This window comes from Pithys albifrons, chromosome 1 (genome assembly GCF_047495875.1).
Source record: "Pithys albifrons albifrons isolate INPA30051 chromosome 1, PitAlb_v1, whole genome shotgun sequence".
NCBI lineage: Eukaryota > Metazoa > Chordata > Aves > Passeriformes > Thamnophilidae > Pithys > Pithys albifrons.
Genome location: NC_092458.1, coordinates 11,926,121 through 11,939,719, shown reverse-complemented (window position 1 = coordinate 11,939,719; position 13,599 = coordinate 11,926,121). Strand labels below are relative to the sequence as shown.

General features: G+C 38.2%; 1 protein-coding gene across 5 annotated transcripts in view; it reads right to left on the bottom strand.

The window, feature by feature from the left end:
• The window catches only part of ARHGAP6 (Rho GTPase activating protein 6), a 310,649-nt gene that overhangs the window by 50,199 nt on the left and 246,851 nt on the right, over positions 1–13,599 (bottom strand). For all 5 annotated transcript variants that reach the window (XM_071562475.1, XM_071562829.1, XM_071562561.1 and 2 more), the window contains exon 2: positions 11,063–11,222. In XM_071562475.1, the coding sequence (XP_071418576.1) occupies positions 11,063–11,222 (160 nt within the window). The remainder of the gene's footprint in view (positions 1–11,062; positions 11,223–13,599) is intronic.

Here is a 13,599-nt window from a genome sequence, read left to right as displayed (position 1 = left end):
TGTCAATACTGGAAGCAAAAAATGTGTCTAGGCACACCAAAATTAGAGGGAACCACTCCTTCTGTGCTTCAGGACATATTTGCTACTTTGACACTGATGACAGGATTTGTGAAACAGTAATGTCAAGTAGCAGGTGCAAGACAAAATACAGACATTACTTTTCACATTATAGCAGTATCCACAGTGTGACAGGAGTTTCCGTAAACACAAAGGGTAGGCAAGTTCCTGATTTAAATAGACCATGGTACATCAGGGACCCTGCTGCTGCCCTTCTCTCCAAGTGGAAGACACTCAGAAACCAGGATGATGGGCACAGGCTTAAAAGCTTCAAGAAAGACTGAACAACATTTTCTTTTTGGAGTGCTTTCATAACTGATGAACTGTCAACACTAGAACAGATCAAAAAGTGTCTGCACTAATACATGAAAACAACTACAGTCAATGAAAATATTTTAGCTGCACTTAAAAAGAATCAAAACACCAAACAGGAGCCTTGATGCTATAATTTGAGAAAGGAAAAATAGAAAAAGCAGTTCTAAAACTGCCTTTGGTCCACTGTGGGCAGGAGAAAATTGATTGCCTCTTGGCATTAACTAAATAAAAAGTAATCTTTTAATATGAAGGAAATAGAGTAGTTTGATGCTATTAGTAATCAAAATACCATCTTATCTTGATTTAAGAAGAAGAATTACTTTTAATTCCCACAGTACAGGGTGGGCTAGTGGCAGAACAGACACACAGCCACCAGCATGTAGCTGGCACTGGACTTACTGTGTATCAATAAAGTGGCTGGCACGCCTGTATTGGCAAGTGAAGCTGCAATCAAGTTCCTTTACATCTCACTCAGATCTTTTCCCCCAGGTTGGTCTCAAGTGTGAACAGGGGATGAGCTCTTCAAATGAAGAGGAAATTCCGGTAACGGGAATTCAGGAGATCCACCGGTGGTCACAGAGATGGTTCAGGGCCCATGTCTAATTAAACTAGTCCACAATATGCCTGTTCAGAGCCTTGATGAAGAAATGAAATGAGACAGGGACCCTCAATGCACGGAAATGAAATCACTGTGCAGTCTCTCCCTGGACAGGTTGGTGCCCCAATAACTGAGATGCTATGTCTTTGAAAATCTTGACCAATGGATCTACTTTCTAATAATGTCTCTCTGTAATAGTTACCCATCCTTTGTATCACTGATCATCCAGCTTACATACTTTTTTATTAAGAAACAGGAACAGGTGTTCAAAATCTAAACCACACAGAAAAAAGACATGAGGAGCTCTGTAGAGAACACTTGGGTCAACTTCCTGCACAGAAATAGTGACATGGACATTTATCTAATCTATTCTTAAAAACCTTCAGCAAGAGATTAGGTCTCCATTAAATCTCGAGGTAGCCTTTTCAGCGTAAAAGCATTATACAAAGATCAATATAGTACCACAGCTCTGATAAAATGAATCTATCTGGAGTCAATTTATCTTTCCTAATCAGTATTTAGAGACATTAACCTTCTGGCACCAATCACAACAGGTCCACCTAAATTGTGCCTTTGAAAAAACTATAGAAAATTGTTCTCCCTAAGGCAAGAAGAAATAATCAGGAATACTTCCCTAATGCATTTTTTGAAAGGAGCAACACACAAAGTAACAGAAATAAGTCTGATTTTCAACTGAATTTTTTAAATAAGCACACAATGCACATTACACTCCTGTTATATGTTAGCAAACCACTGTGAAAGCAAGTAGAATATGGAAATTAGTAGGCTGCAATGCCAGTACCTTGAAAAAGGTTCACAGAAAGCTTTTCACATGGGATATATTTATTGGTATCTATACTTTGACTTTGAACCATCATAAAACAAACATTTTTAAGTCACTATAGGATCATCAGACAGTTATGGGGATTATTTGCAAAGTACAGGACAGTGTAGCTGAGCATTCAGAATCAAAGGGGCAGTACTCCATCAAGTACTAAAGACAAACTTGACAGAACATAACCAAGAATCCCTCTGTTACACGAGGGTTCTCTCAAAGATTTAGGAAAAAAAATCAGATACACCTAATTTTACAAAATGTTTTAGAGCCTCTGTATGTGTCTTTTGCTTCCCAACACTGGTTTTCTCAGCTACAGCCAATGGTCATGAGCAATGTTTTAAAATGAAAGCCAAGATTTCCATGTGTTACACTAATATGACAAAATACCAAATATATTTATATGTACTTAAAGTCAACAGCTATTTTAAATGCACTCTAAGGAAATGTCATTAGATAGATTTTTTTTAATTTATTTTTGTCTCAGCAATAATTTCTAAGTTCAGTGGAACTTAGCATCAAACATGCATGCAGTATCCTAAATTCACAAGAGTCAGCATCTTAAGAAGCAACTGCCCTAATAATGAAGAACTCTGGTCATGACTCCATCTCCGGTAACTGTCTTGTGACATTTGTGTATGAAAATGCGGATTGTAGCATTTTCCAGTTTATCTTATGAATTTCAGCAAGAGCTCTTCCCTACATTGTGAAGGAAGCTGAAAAACTCCTGCCTCTCCTGCCCAATGAGCTCCACAGGCAAAGCATTCCTTTATTGTCCATCCCTCCCCCCCATTCTCTTTCTCCCCCTTCCAAAAATATACCTTCACACAAGGTAGATTCTCTAAAGTTACACAAATCCTTCCTTTAAATGTGATGAGTTATACACTCATTTTCCCATGGTTACATTAGCAGTGTCACTGATTTCTCCACGAAGCCTTTGGCATTTTCTCCTGTTCTGTGTTCATATAGCACTGAAGAAAACTGCACGCTGCTTCACAGCCAAAGCTTCTCACTACTTACCAGAATACTATTTAGTAAAAAGACAATTTTTTTTTTATAGTGAGATTGGTAATGAGTCAAAATGGTAATGAGTAAAAATTTGCTTTTAAAAGTATTAATTTGTTTTTAACTGGCAGAACAGATATGCTTAATAAAGTTTTTCTGATGTAAACAGACAAGTAAAACCTGCTATGTGATACAAGAAAATCCTGAAAATAAATTCTCTGAGCACTGCATAGGCTTATATAAAAAATCCCTCACAGTAAAAATTTAAAAAGGAACAGACTTCTAAAAACTTTCTAAAGTTTTGAAGATAATAAATTATTTGCCCTGTTTCAATGTTAGAAAAACTGTGTCCTTTCAAGCTTCATGTATTTCCATTTTGTTCTTGTCTTACCAGTGGCAAAAAGTCAAATTTGGAAAAAAAATCACAACAAAAAAAAATCAGCAAATTTCTTTACTGGGAAGAAAAATAAATAGAAGGTTTGGGGTTTTTGCCTTCTTATCTCTCTGCCTGGGAAAGCTCCTGACACCTTCACTTTGACAAACATCTGTGCAGCAGAGTGCGAGCCTGAGTCTTTCAATCTCTATCCTGCAGCAGCTGGGACTTTTCCTAGCTTAAAACATTAAGTCTTTTTTTTTTCCCCAGGCTGAGAGATATTAGTTTTTGTTTTCCCAGAAGGAAAAAAAAATCCTCAGAAAAATACATGTTTTCATGAAAAATTTGAATTGGAGGGCACAGGAGGGAAGTTTCAAACTGAAAATCAGCAAGATAAACAGTTTTTCTCTCTGACCTATCTGACACAGTATATCCAAGATTTATTAATGCAGGGTAAAGGAGCAGAATTTATCTCAGCCTTACTTGTCTTATAAATCTTCATGAACGTATGCTATACTGAAAAAAAATCCATGGACTCAGAGGACCATGTTAGAGACAGTATTTATATGAGAAAAATCAGCAGAGGTTGGCATAAGGAGGGGCAGCAATAAGCTCCTTCACTTAAAAGATATACTGATGCCAACTCAAAAGCATCTAGTCTGTAAGCCCATAGCTCCACAATGCATATGCTACAGTTTATTTAGATGTTTTCCACTGCTGCAACAACCTAAAAAGTATATAAAAGTCAGTGACTAAAAACAAAGAGCAATTTGGAGCCCACACAAAAATGCAAGCCCAGATAAAAATCATAGTCACTCTCAGTGTTAAGGAAAATGAATAATGAAATACAATGGCAAGTAATGCAAGCAAAAACAGATCCAAAGAACTGCTCCCTGTCAAAATAAACAAGTAGAGGACATGTAACTCTGAATTCCCATTTCTATTCAGAGCTTAACTGGAACATATTGGGGGCAAAGTGTACAAATGAACAGTAAAAATTCAGAAAGCCCAACTAATTTTTCTTTCTTTTCAGAGGCAGGGTTGTCTCAGCTCTCAGTCTGTAACTGCATATTTATCCAGCTCTGCTTCTTCAAATTCACCTTACTAAAGGAAATTGTACAGAAGACAAAGGTTCAGTTCATGTCAGCAGATGCACAGTGTCACATGCCTGGTGGAACAAGCTGCAAAACTTGCATGGGGAAATGTACACAGCATATGTTCAATTAGCATCAATAACACCTTCCCTTAAATGACTGGGACTGCATTTAGGCTTCTAACCCCAACATTAGATCATATGCATTACAATTAAATGAATGAACGGAGAACTAGATTTAGCAGTAAAGTTAAGGATTATCTTCTCTCTTCGCAAATCATCAAGGCTGGAAGAGACTTTCAAGATCATCTAGTCCAACCCTCAACCCAGCATCACCATAAACACCTCTAAACACAAGTGCCACATCCAGACACTTCTTGAACATCTCCAGGAATGGTGACTTCACCACATCCCTAGGCAACCTATTCCAGTGCCTAACTCCTCTTTCAGTGAATGTTTTTATTCCTAACATCTAATCTGAACCTCATCTGATGCAACTTTAGGCTATTTCCTCTTGCCCTTCACTTGAGACATGGCAGAAGAGACTGACCTCCATCTCACTACAACCTCGTTTCAGGTAGCTGTAGAGAGGGATAAGGTCTACCCTGAGACTCTTCTCTAGACTAAACAATCCCAGCTCCCTCAGCCACTCCTCATAGGACTTACCCTCTAGAACCTTTACCAGCTGCACTGCCCTTCTCTGGACCTGCCCCAGCACCTCAATGTCTTTTTGAAGTGAGGGCTGGAACTGGACTGAGGCAGCCTCACCAGTGCTGAGTACAGAGGGACAAACATTTTCCTTGTCCTGCTGGCCACAGTATTCTTGATACAGGCCACTGTATCATACCAAGCTGTACCATACCAAGCTGGCTGTCAACCAGCAATCCCAAAACTATGATGAAAAGTCAGAACTTCACCCAAAGTATAGGAATAACCAAGACAATTGGATTCAGCAGAAGTGGCTATCATACCATTTTAAAGTTAGCAGAGAGGAGGAGAGGCTGGCTCTGTGGCACACAGCAGACCAAAGACATATGGCACTGTAGGGAACTGTGCCTGTAAGATGCCCAGATCCTCCCTGTTCCTCCTGTACTCACACTCCCTGTATTGTCCTTCCCTTCCAACATATCAATTTTCAAAAGAATGAGACATCATTATATGAGAAATCCAGGTTCAATAGTTCAATTTGTACAAGAAAGCAGCAAACAGAAATACATACTTCTAAATATCTACCGAGTATCCCATCTGACCTTTATTTTCAGTGAGATACCCTGCCATTTAACATGAGCCACTATTTACAAGTATTTGGTCACCTTTCATTCTGATGAGCTCAATCATGTGCTAAATCAGCTCTAGAACAGTTTCAAATACTACTTTTGGGAACCTTCATGGGATGGTCAAACTTTCAGTAACAATTTGGCTACAGTGTATCTGCTTGTCTGAACACCCCTAGTACCTACTTATTTTTAGTACTTCTCTGGTGCATAAATCCCTAACTTTCACAATAAATGTGACATTTCAGTGTCTACAGATGCGTCAGAGCACAGGCCATGTAGATCAAAACATTTGCAGATAGTACTTATTTTCTAGTGATCCCCACTCATCTTCTCTTTTTCTATGGTAGTTATATTATTTATAAATGCTTGATTATTCCCAATTATGTGCATATCTCCTTATCTTCTCAAGAAATTACCACAAAAAGCAGCTCAGCCACGTATAGTTGTATGTCTCACTGGCAAATGCACAGCTACCTTACCAATATTCAGAATTAGCATTGAGATTTTTATCCCCTTCCTCTCATTTTTTCTCTCTGACAATACCACCTCCAGCTCCAGTGCAAAGCTGAGAAAACACCAGCATATCCTACTGGGCACTGGCAAGAACATGATCAGTCACTCTCTCTTCTTCAATAAAAGAGAGGTGAAAACTACTCCTGTGACCTCTAAATCCCAAATCCTATTCAAGTCCCTACACCAACAGGTTCATAACACACCTTAAAACCTAGTCAGATGCTTGAGGAGTGGAATTAGGGTTGAGGCCCTAATTTATCACTTGCTCTAACTCAGAAAGTAGTAGTAGTGCCTACCAGTGCTTCCAAACACAAGCACAGTGAAGTGGGACAGGATTGTGAAAGAGAGTTATAAATATGAGATATTTAGGAAACTGATCCAATCAAACCTCATTCAGTAACACCTCTGCTCCAGAGATACCTAAGCCAATGAACAAAAGAAAATGAGCTCCTCTCTTTCTCTCTTCCCAGTTTTACTCCATAAAAGCCATCTGACTTGAGTTACCACTTTCTCATGAAGATTTGCTGTTAAATGTTTATTTTTCTCACTACTTGTGCACATGACACACAAAGAATTGAAATGTCACTAAAATGTAGACACACCTAAAGGGAATTTCACTACCATTTTTTTTCTCCTAATAAAGAGAATATTTACTTCCCTAAAATGAGAAAAAACACAGTATATTCTATAGAGGAATTGTAAAGAAGCATCACCAGAATGGTACTGGTGTGCCATCAGACAGCAAATTAAAAACCTTGCACGGAGTAACTGTATTGGTAAAGAAACTGTGTAATGTTCTGCCTGGAAATTACATCCTCTTTCAACTGAACACATTACGCCAAGAGAGGATAACTGATTCTTGGTCTAGTTTCTGGTAGCAAATGGGGGAGTGACAAGGGAACAAAAAGATGTTGATTACAGAATCTGAAAGATATGAGTCAGGAAAACAAGAGAACAAGAAACAAACCTGACGCATCTCTATCATACATATAAAAATAGTAACTCCTCATCAACTTGAAATCATTCTAATTACCTACTGCAGTGCAATTGTAGAATATTTTAAATGATATGCTGGTTAAAGAAATTCCTTTGGGAGGTGGTCCCTTCTCAGTAACCACTGCACATTTTACTAGGAGTTGTTAGTAATGTTCTTCATTAATGGTAATGTGTCTGCAATACAGTGAAGGAGAGGGATTACATATGAGGTGTTACATTCTATGCATTCCTCTACAAGTGTGGGAATAGCCAAATGTGTTCTGGAAGTGCTAACTGCACTTGCTGTGACAAAAGGGCCTTCTGAGCATGGGAGGATGGAAACATTATGAAGAGCACCCAGTAACAGCATCAGTATGGTTGTAAAGATAAGACAGATGCTTCTGTACTCTGACTTAATTTCCACACAAGCATGTTTGGAGCAAATGCATGTTACTCAAAAATAATGAATTTTCACTTTTCACAATACCTATGCCAGTAAATGTAATTACTCAAACACCTGCAGGAACCAAATACCCAGCAAGTACATGCATGTTCTAATGTCATTCTCAACAAGTTTTGAAGTACAGTCAAAGAACCACAAGGAAATCCAACTTCTAAAACAGTTTTCTAAATTTTCCAGTACATAAATTGATCCACTAATCTCTACTCATGAATATTTTCATGTGACATCATCTGAAGTAGAAGAGAGTTGTAGAGTACATCTTTCATTTTTCTGGATCTCTCCAGACCAGAGGGCATCTCCAGCTCTCTCAAACAGACAGTGATAGTTCTACATTTCACTGCTGTGTGTTTGGTTTTTTAAACAGAAAATGTTTAACAGCCGTCACTCTGTTTTTAACTTGAGGCACAAATGGCTGTGATGGAATTTTATTTCATTTGTATTTCCGCATGCCCAAAGTGCCCAAGCCAATTTCACACTGATAAAACTTGAAATTCTCTGTTTACACAGTTCTCTGATGTTACCAGACCAACTGGGTGGTTACCTGTAACTTCTTACCATACGTTTTCATTCCACACCATTCAAAAGTGATGGGAACATGAGGTGCACATTCAGAGTGTCTCTGCAAAGGGCCTACATCAGTCTGTAATAATTTAAGAACATAATAGATTCTTATTCTCCTACCAAAGTAGCAGCATAGATGTGGCATGATGCACTGATAGAATGATTATCATAGACACGTATTGTAAAATATTATTTATATCTATTGTCAAAATTGGTGCCAGACTTAGAAACAGGATGGACAGTAAAACACAAGATGTACCTCAATTACAGCTATTACCTTCACTTCCTTCAATACACTGTACTACAACATTTTAGAATTCAATTGTCCCAGCTATTCCTTCACACTGTATACCCTAGAACACAGAAAAAATCACAGTCTGATCACTCAATGCAAGAATGTAGATGTGAAATAATTTACTTCTTATCAATAACCTCCCAGGTATATATAGTCTGAAGAGCAGAATTGAGTATTTCCCATTCAAACTGAACCAAAAGGTACATGAAATGATGGGGCCAGCCGTAGAAACCAAATAGAAGCCCAGGGTTCCTGACTTTGTGAAATGCCTTTTCTTTTAAAACATTTATGAATTTGTATTTTATTCAGTTTTTATGCTTAAAACTACACTTTTCAGACTCAATATATCTAAAATTAATTTCACAGTTTATATTTATCCATGTATACATGTGTTGTGAAAATAAAAACTGTTCTTGTGTGTGATTCAAACCTGAAAGATTCTCCAGATAGCTGGCCTTTCCTAGGAGGAGGAAACAGCAAGAAGAATACAAAAATAGTATTTACTCTTCAAAGCTCAAAGTTCCTGAACATGGCTCAATGCCCAGATGGAGACTGGAGACAAGTGCTGTCCCTCGGGGCTCCATATTGGGACCAACACTGCTCAACATCTTCATCAATGACACACAGTGATATTGAGTGCACCCTCAGAAAATTTGCAGCTGACACACCTGATGGATATGGTGCCAGCAGGAGGGACCTGGACAAGCTCAAGAAGTGGGCCCATGAGGTCCTGCACCTGGATCTGGACAGCCACCAGCATCCATACAGGCTGGAGATGAATGGACTCAGAGTAGTCCTGCTGAGAAGGACTTGGGAGTGCTGGTTGATGAGCAGCTGGACATGAGCTGGCAGTGTATGGTCACAGCCCACAAAGCCAACTGTCTTCTGGGCTGCATCAAAAGCAGCATGGCCAGCAGGTCAAGGGATGTGATTCTGCCCCTTTACTCCACTCTAGTGAAACCCTCACCCTGAGTACTGTGTCAGGCTCTGGGGTCCTCAGCACAGGAAAGACACAGACCTGTTAGAGGAGGTACAGATGAGGGTCACAAAAATGATCAGAGAGCTGGAACACCTTCCCTACAAAGACAAGCTGACAGAGTTGGGGTTCTTCACCTTACAGAAAGAAGACTCTGGGGAGACCTTACTGCAGTCTTTTAGTACTGAAAGGAGGTATTTCATTTTAAGAAAGATGGAGACACACTTTTTAGTAGGGTCTGTTGCAACAGGACAGGGGATAATGGTTTTAAACCAGAAGAGGGTAGATTTAGTAGATATAAAGAAAAGAACAGTGAAGGTGATGAGACACTGGAACAGGTTTCCCAGATAGATGCCCAATCCCTGGAAACATTCAAGGCCAGGTTCAATGTGGCTTTGAGCAACCCCATCTAGTTGAAGATCTTCCTGCTCATTATAGGGGAATTGTACTAAATTACCTCAAAGGTTCCTTCCAAACTAAGCTATTCTATGATTCTATGAATATGTATACTCTATTGTCTTGGATGGTGTTACCCCTATATCTGTATTTTCGTCTCCCACTGAAACTACCAAGTGGCAGTTCAGACTGTCAGAAATCATTGTAGTGTCCTTAGTGATTCAGTTCCTCCTATAAATATCCTGTAAAATTGTTTTCCTATTGATCAAATGTTTTTTGAGGGACGGGAGGAGCTGGTGGCATTTGAAGAGTTTGATTAAATCCATCTTACTACAAACTGATGCTTGCCTGCAATTGATAAGTTGGACTTTGTTGGTTTTGTCAGGACTTTTCTGCTGATCCTGAAAAGCTGATGAATACACAAGCCTGTCTGTTTCACATTTGCTCTTTTCCACATCACTATTTTCACAGACTGCATGGCTTTTTCCTGCTTAACTTTGACTCATTTAAAGATTGGTCCTGTGGCATCACTGTGAATTTGCTGCCACAGAGCACATTTGCTCATAGACAGGGCTAAGAATTCCATGATTCCTTGTTATTCCTTACGTAAGTATACAACTGCAAAGAAACAACAGGAAAGCCAGATTTGCAGATGACTGCACAACAGTTGTCTTTGCTATGCTTGATCTCCAGCCTACAGGAAACAAGAGAAATTTTCTCATTAGTTTTAGTGAGGTTTAGATCTCTTCCATAGTAGTCTAAGTCTACTACATGCACATATCCTGAATGAGGATTCTGATAGCTGAGCTTCTCCTTTTCAGTTAACCTCCTGTTTCTTAGGTGTTCAATGTTTCATGCTGAAAATTAACTTGTTTTCTAGGAAATAAACACCACTTAGAAAAATTTGGGTAGGATTCATCTTATTTGATGCAAATATCTTCGTTGTCTGCCTAAAGTTGGCTTCCTTCACAGGCAATGCAATACAGAGTGAAAAATCCACTTCTATGGTATGATCTATCTGACCTACATAGATGTTTACTTTTGGATGTCAGGAAATGTAAGAAAAGCCTTTTTCTCTTAACTGAGTATCAAGACATCCCAGCATGAACAGGTCTGATTTAGATTATCTGCCCTGCAGACATCTGTCCTTGATCAGATGATCCTACCCCCAGGTGTCCCAAATTGGACACAGCAGACAAACAACTTTACTCATCACTTTTACACAGTGCCGGTGCTTAAGCAAAACTGAAACAGAAATCTAGTGTTTATTGCTGTGATATGAAATCAGTGGCTTAGCAATCTAAACAGAGACAGTTTATCAAGCCCTTACCTTTGGGGATAGTAATCTGACAGCCCAGGTCACAGTCCTGCTGCAACTGATAAAAAGCCACTTCCTGCAGCCGAGCACGCTCCAGCTCCGAGAGGCTTTGAACGGGAACTGACTTCAGCCGAACACTGCGCCCTGACATGCTGTTCCAAGTGAAATCACCCTACAGGAAATCAAATGGAAAAATATGAAGCATCATATGGTATGCACAATTTAATAAACAAAACCATCTCTTTTATCACTAGAAAAAAACCAACACAGGTTCTTCATCTAAAATGCCATTTTCTTGGACATCTCTAACCTTTTAAGTATTTTTGTTTTCCCTAGACCAGCATTCCTTAAAAGGGATACAGACATGCAAAACAAGAAGTCAATTCTGTCTGAAACCATTTAATCAAGTACTGTTGCAAAAACACTAGGATTCCAGTAACAAAAAGAACAAAGCAGGGGAAAATAAAAAAGAAAAAAAACCCTTTGTCTGCTTTTCCCAGTTTGCTTTCTTTGTACAGTACTTGATCACTTGATCATCAATTCATTCCTTTTCCTGCACTGTCAGTAAGAGATACAGACCTCCACAGGTCCTGAGACAACACTCATCTCATATCCCTCAATTTGCTAATTCCATTCCACCAGACTGTTCAGAGAGCGCACAGGCAGAGCCTCTTTCCTGACACTTTCAATCCCCTCCTTATGACGACATTGTGTTTAGAATATGATGAACAAAAGGACAAGCTATTTCATGTTTTTGAAAAGCTGTAATAACAACATATGTGTTAACATTTATAGATGAAAACAGCATAAGATATGCTACATCTCTGTAAGGTACCAATTATGCTTGGAAAGCAAACTAAAAGCTTTAGCTTTAGCTGTATGTGAGAACATACACAAAAAACTATTCTCTTAGTTAGTATTTAGCTTAGGTCAGAGAAGTAATCATCACTCAAAGAGAAGAGCAACCACAAAGACAAGCTTAAAGACTGACAATTAACTTCAGGCAAGACTTTCAGAATTCATCAAAGCATCATCAAAGAGCACACATTAGCACAACAGCAAAAGAAAGGGTGATTTGTTTTTCATTCTACCAATGTTAAAAAATAAGCATCAATCTTGTCAGTAGGTATAACCTGATGCACCTGTAGATAATGAAAAAGCTCTGATATACATCTGCTGGGCTGTAACAACAAACCCACAAACCTGCCTTTCATCACAACATGGCAGACTTACAATTAACAAATTTCACTCTGATTTTCCGTTTATGTTTCAACATCTGTACATTCACTGCATACTCATTTTTTTCACTGTACACTTAGAATTCATCTGTTCTGCACATACATTTGCAAAGGATGACCACTGATTTCAAAAGATATTGGCTGAATCTCCTTAATATGAAAATCAGTAAATTTTGACTTAACAGTTATGCATCCTGTTGTATGTAAACATCTTGGTGCACATTTCCATATATTTTGCCTATATATGTGCATGTTATTTATATGTACCCATGCAACCTGTATATACATGTTTGTATACAAATATATATATGTACGCCTATGACTGACTGTGGGTATTCATGTATAGGTAGAAGACAAAAATCATTCACAAATGTGCAGCATCATCTAACAATATAGATCAAAGGAATTAAACAATTAACATTTTATTACACAATAAAATTTCTTACAATTCATGAAGTATGTTTGAATTCATCAAGGAAGTCTTTTTGAGACAGTAGTTTTAAGTCATCATGAAACTATAATAGATGAAGGTGTTACCTCAGCATGAACAACTGCACCTCTGCCTTCTCAGTGGATGTACCATGCTCAGTATCTTTATGGTATTTATATACACATGGGCCACATATGAAAACTTCTGTTAACCTCGTATTTGACTACTGGAATTTGTTCCTTCATTTTTTGCCTCTTCACCTCTTTTTGGTCTTTTAGTGCCTTACAGTTGACTAGCCAGGTTTAGTTATCTCAGACTAAAGGTTTGCATGGTGTCACAAGCCAAACTGATTAGTTGAATTCAAGCAAAATCGAAGCAGCAAGAGTCCCCTTATTTGCAAAACTGCAAGTAAATATTTACATTTTTTAAAAAGCTGTTGTCATTTATAGGTAAAAGTGATCAAGAACAGATTCCACAACCAGACAATGTGTGCTACAAAAACTAATTCCTTTCCATCCCTGATAATGCAAAAGAGACTTTACAAGTACAGAAAAATGCAATAAAATCCTCATGAACATATAATATTCTACAGTCAAAATGGTACAGAGAAAGAAATATACATCTTTATGGTGGAGTTCAAGGGTATTTTATCTTAGCTATTTCTCTGACATGAGCATTTTCATAAACAAAAATATCACTGATATGTCTGCCATAAAAAATTCCAAACCAAAACACTAAATATTAAAAAAGGAATGAGAAGCAAAAATGATAGCTGTTAGAAAAAAAGTGAGGTAATAGAATGCTTACATTGTTTAGAACATGCCCTATTTCCTGTAGACTACAAAAACCAAAGGCTGCATGAGACTTTTAGGAATTACCAC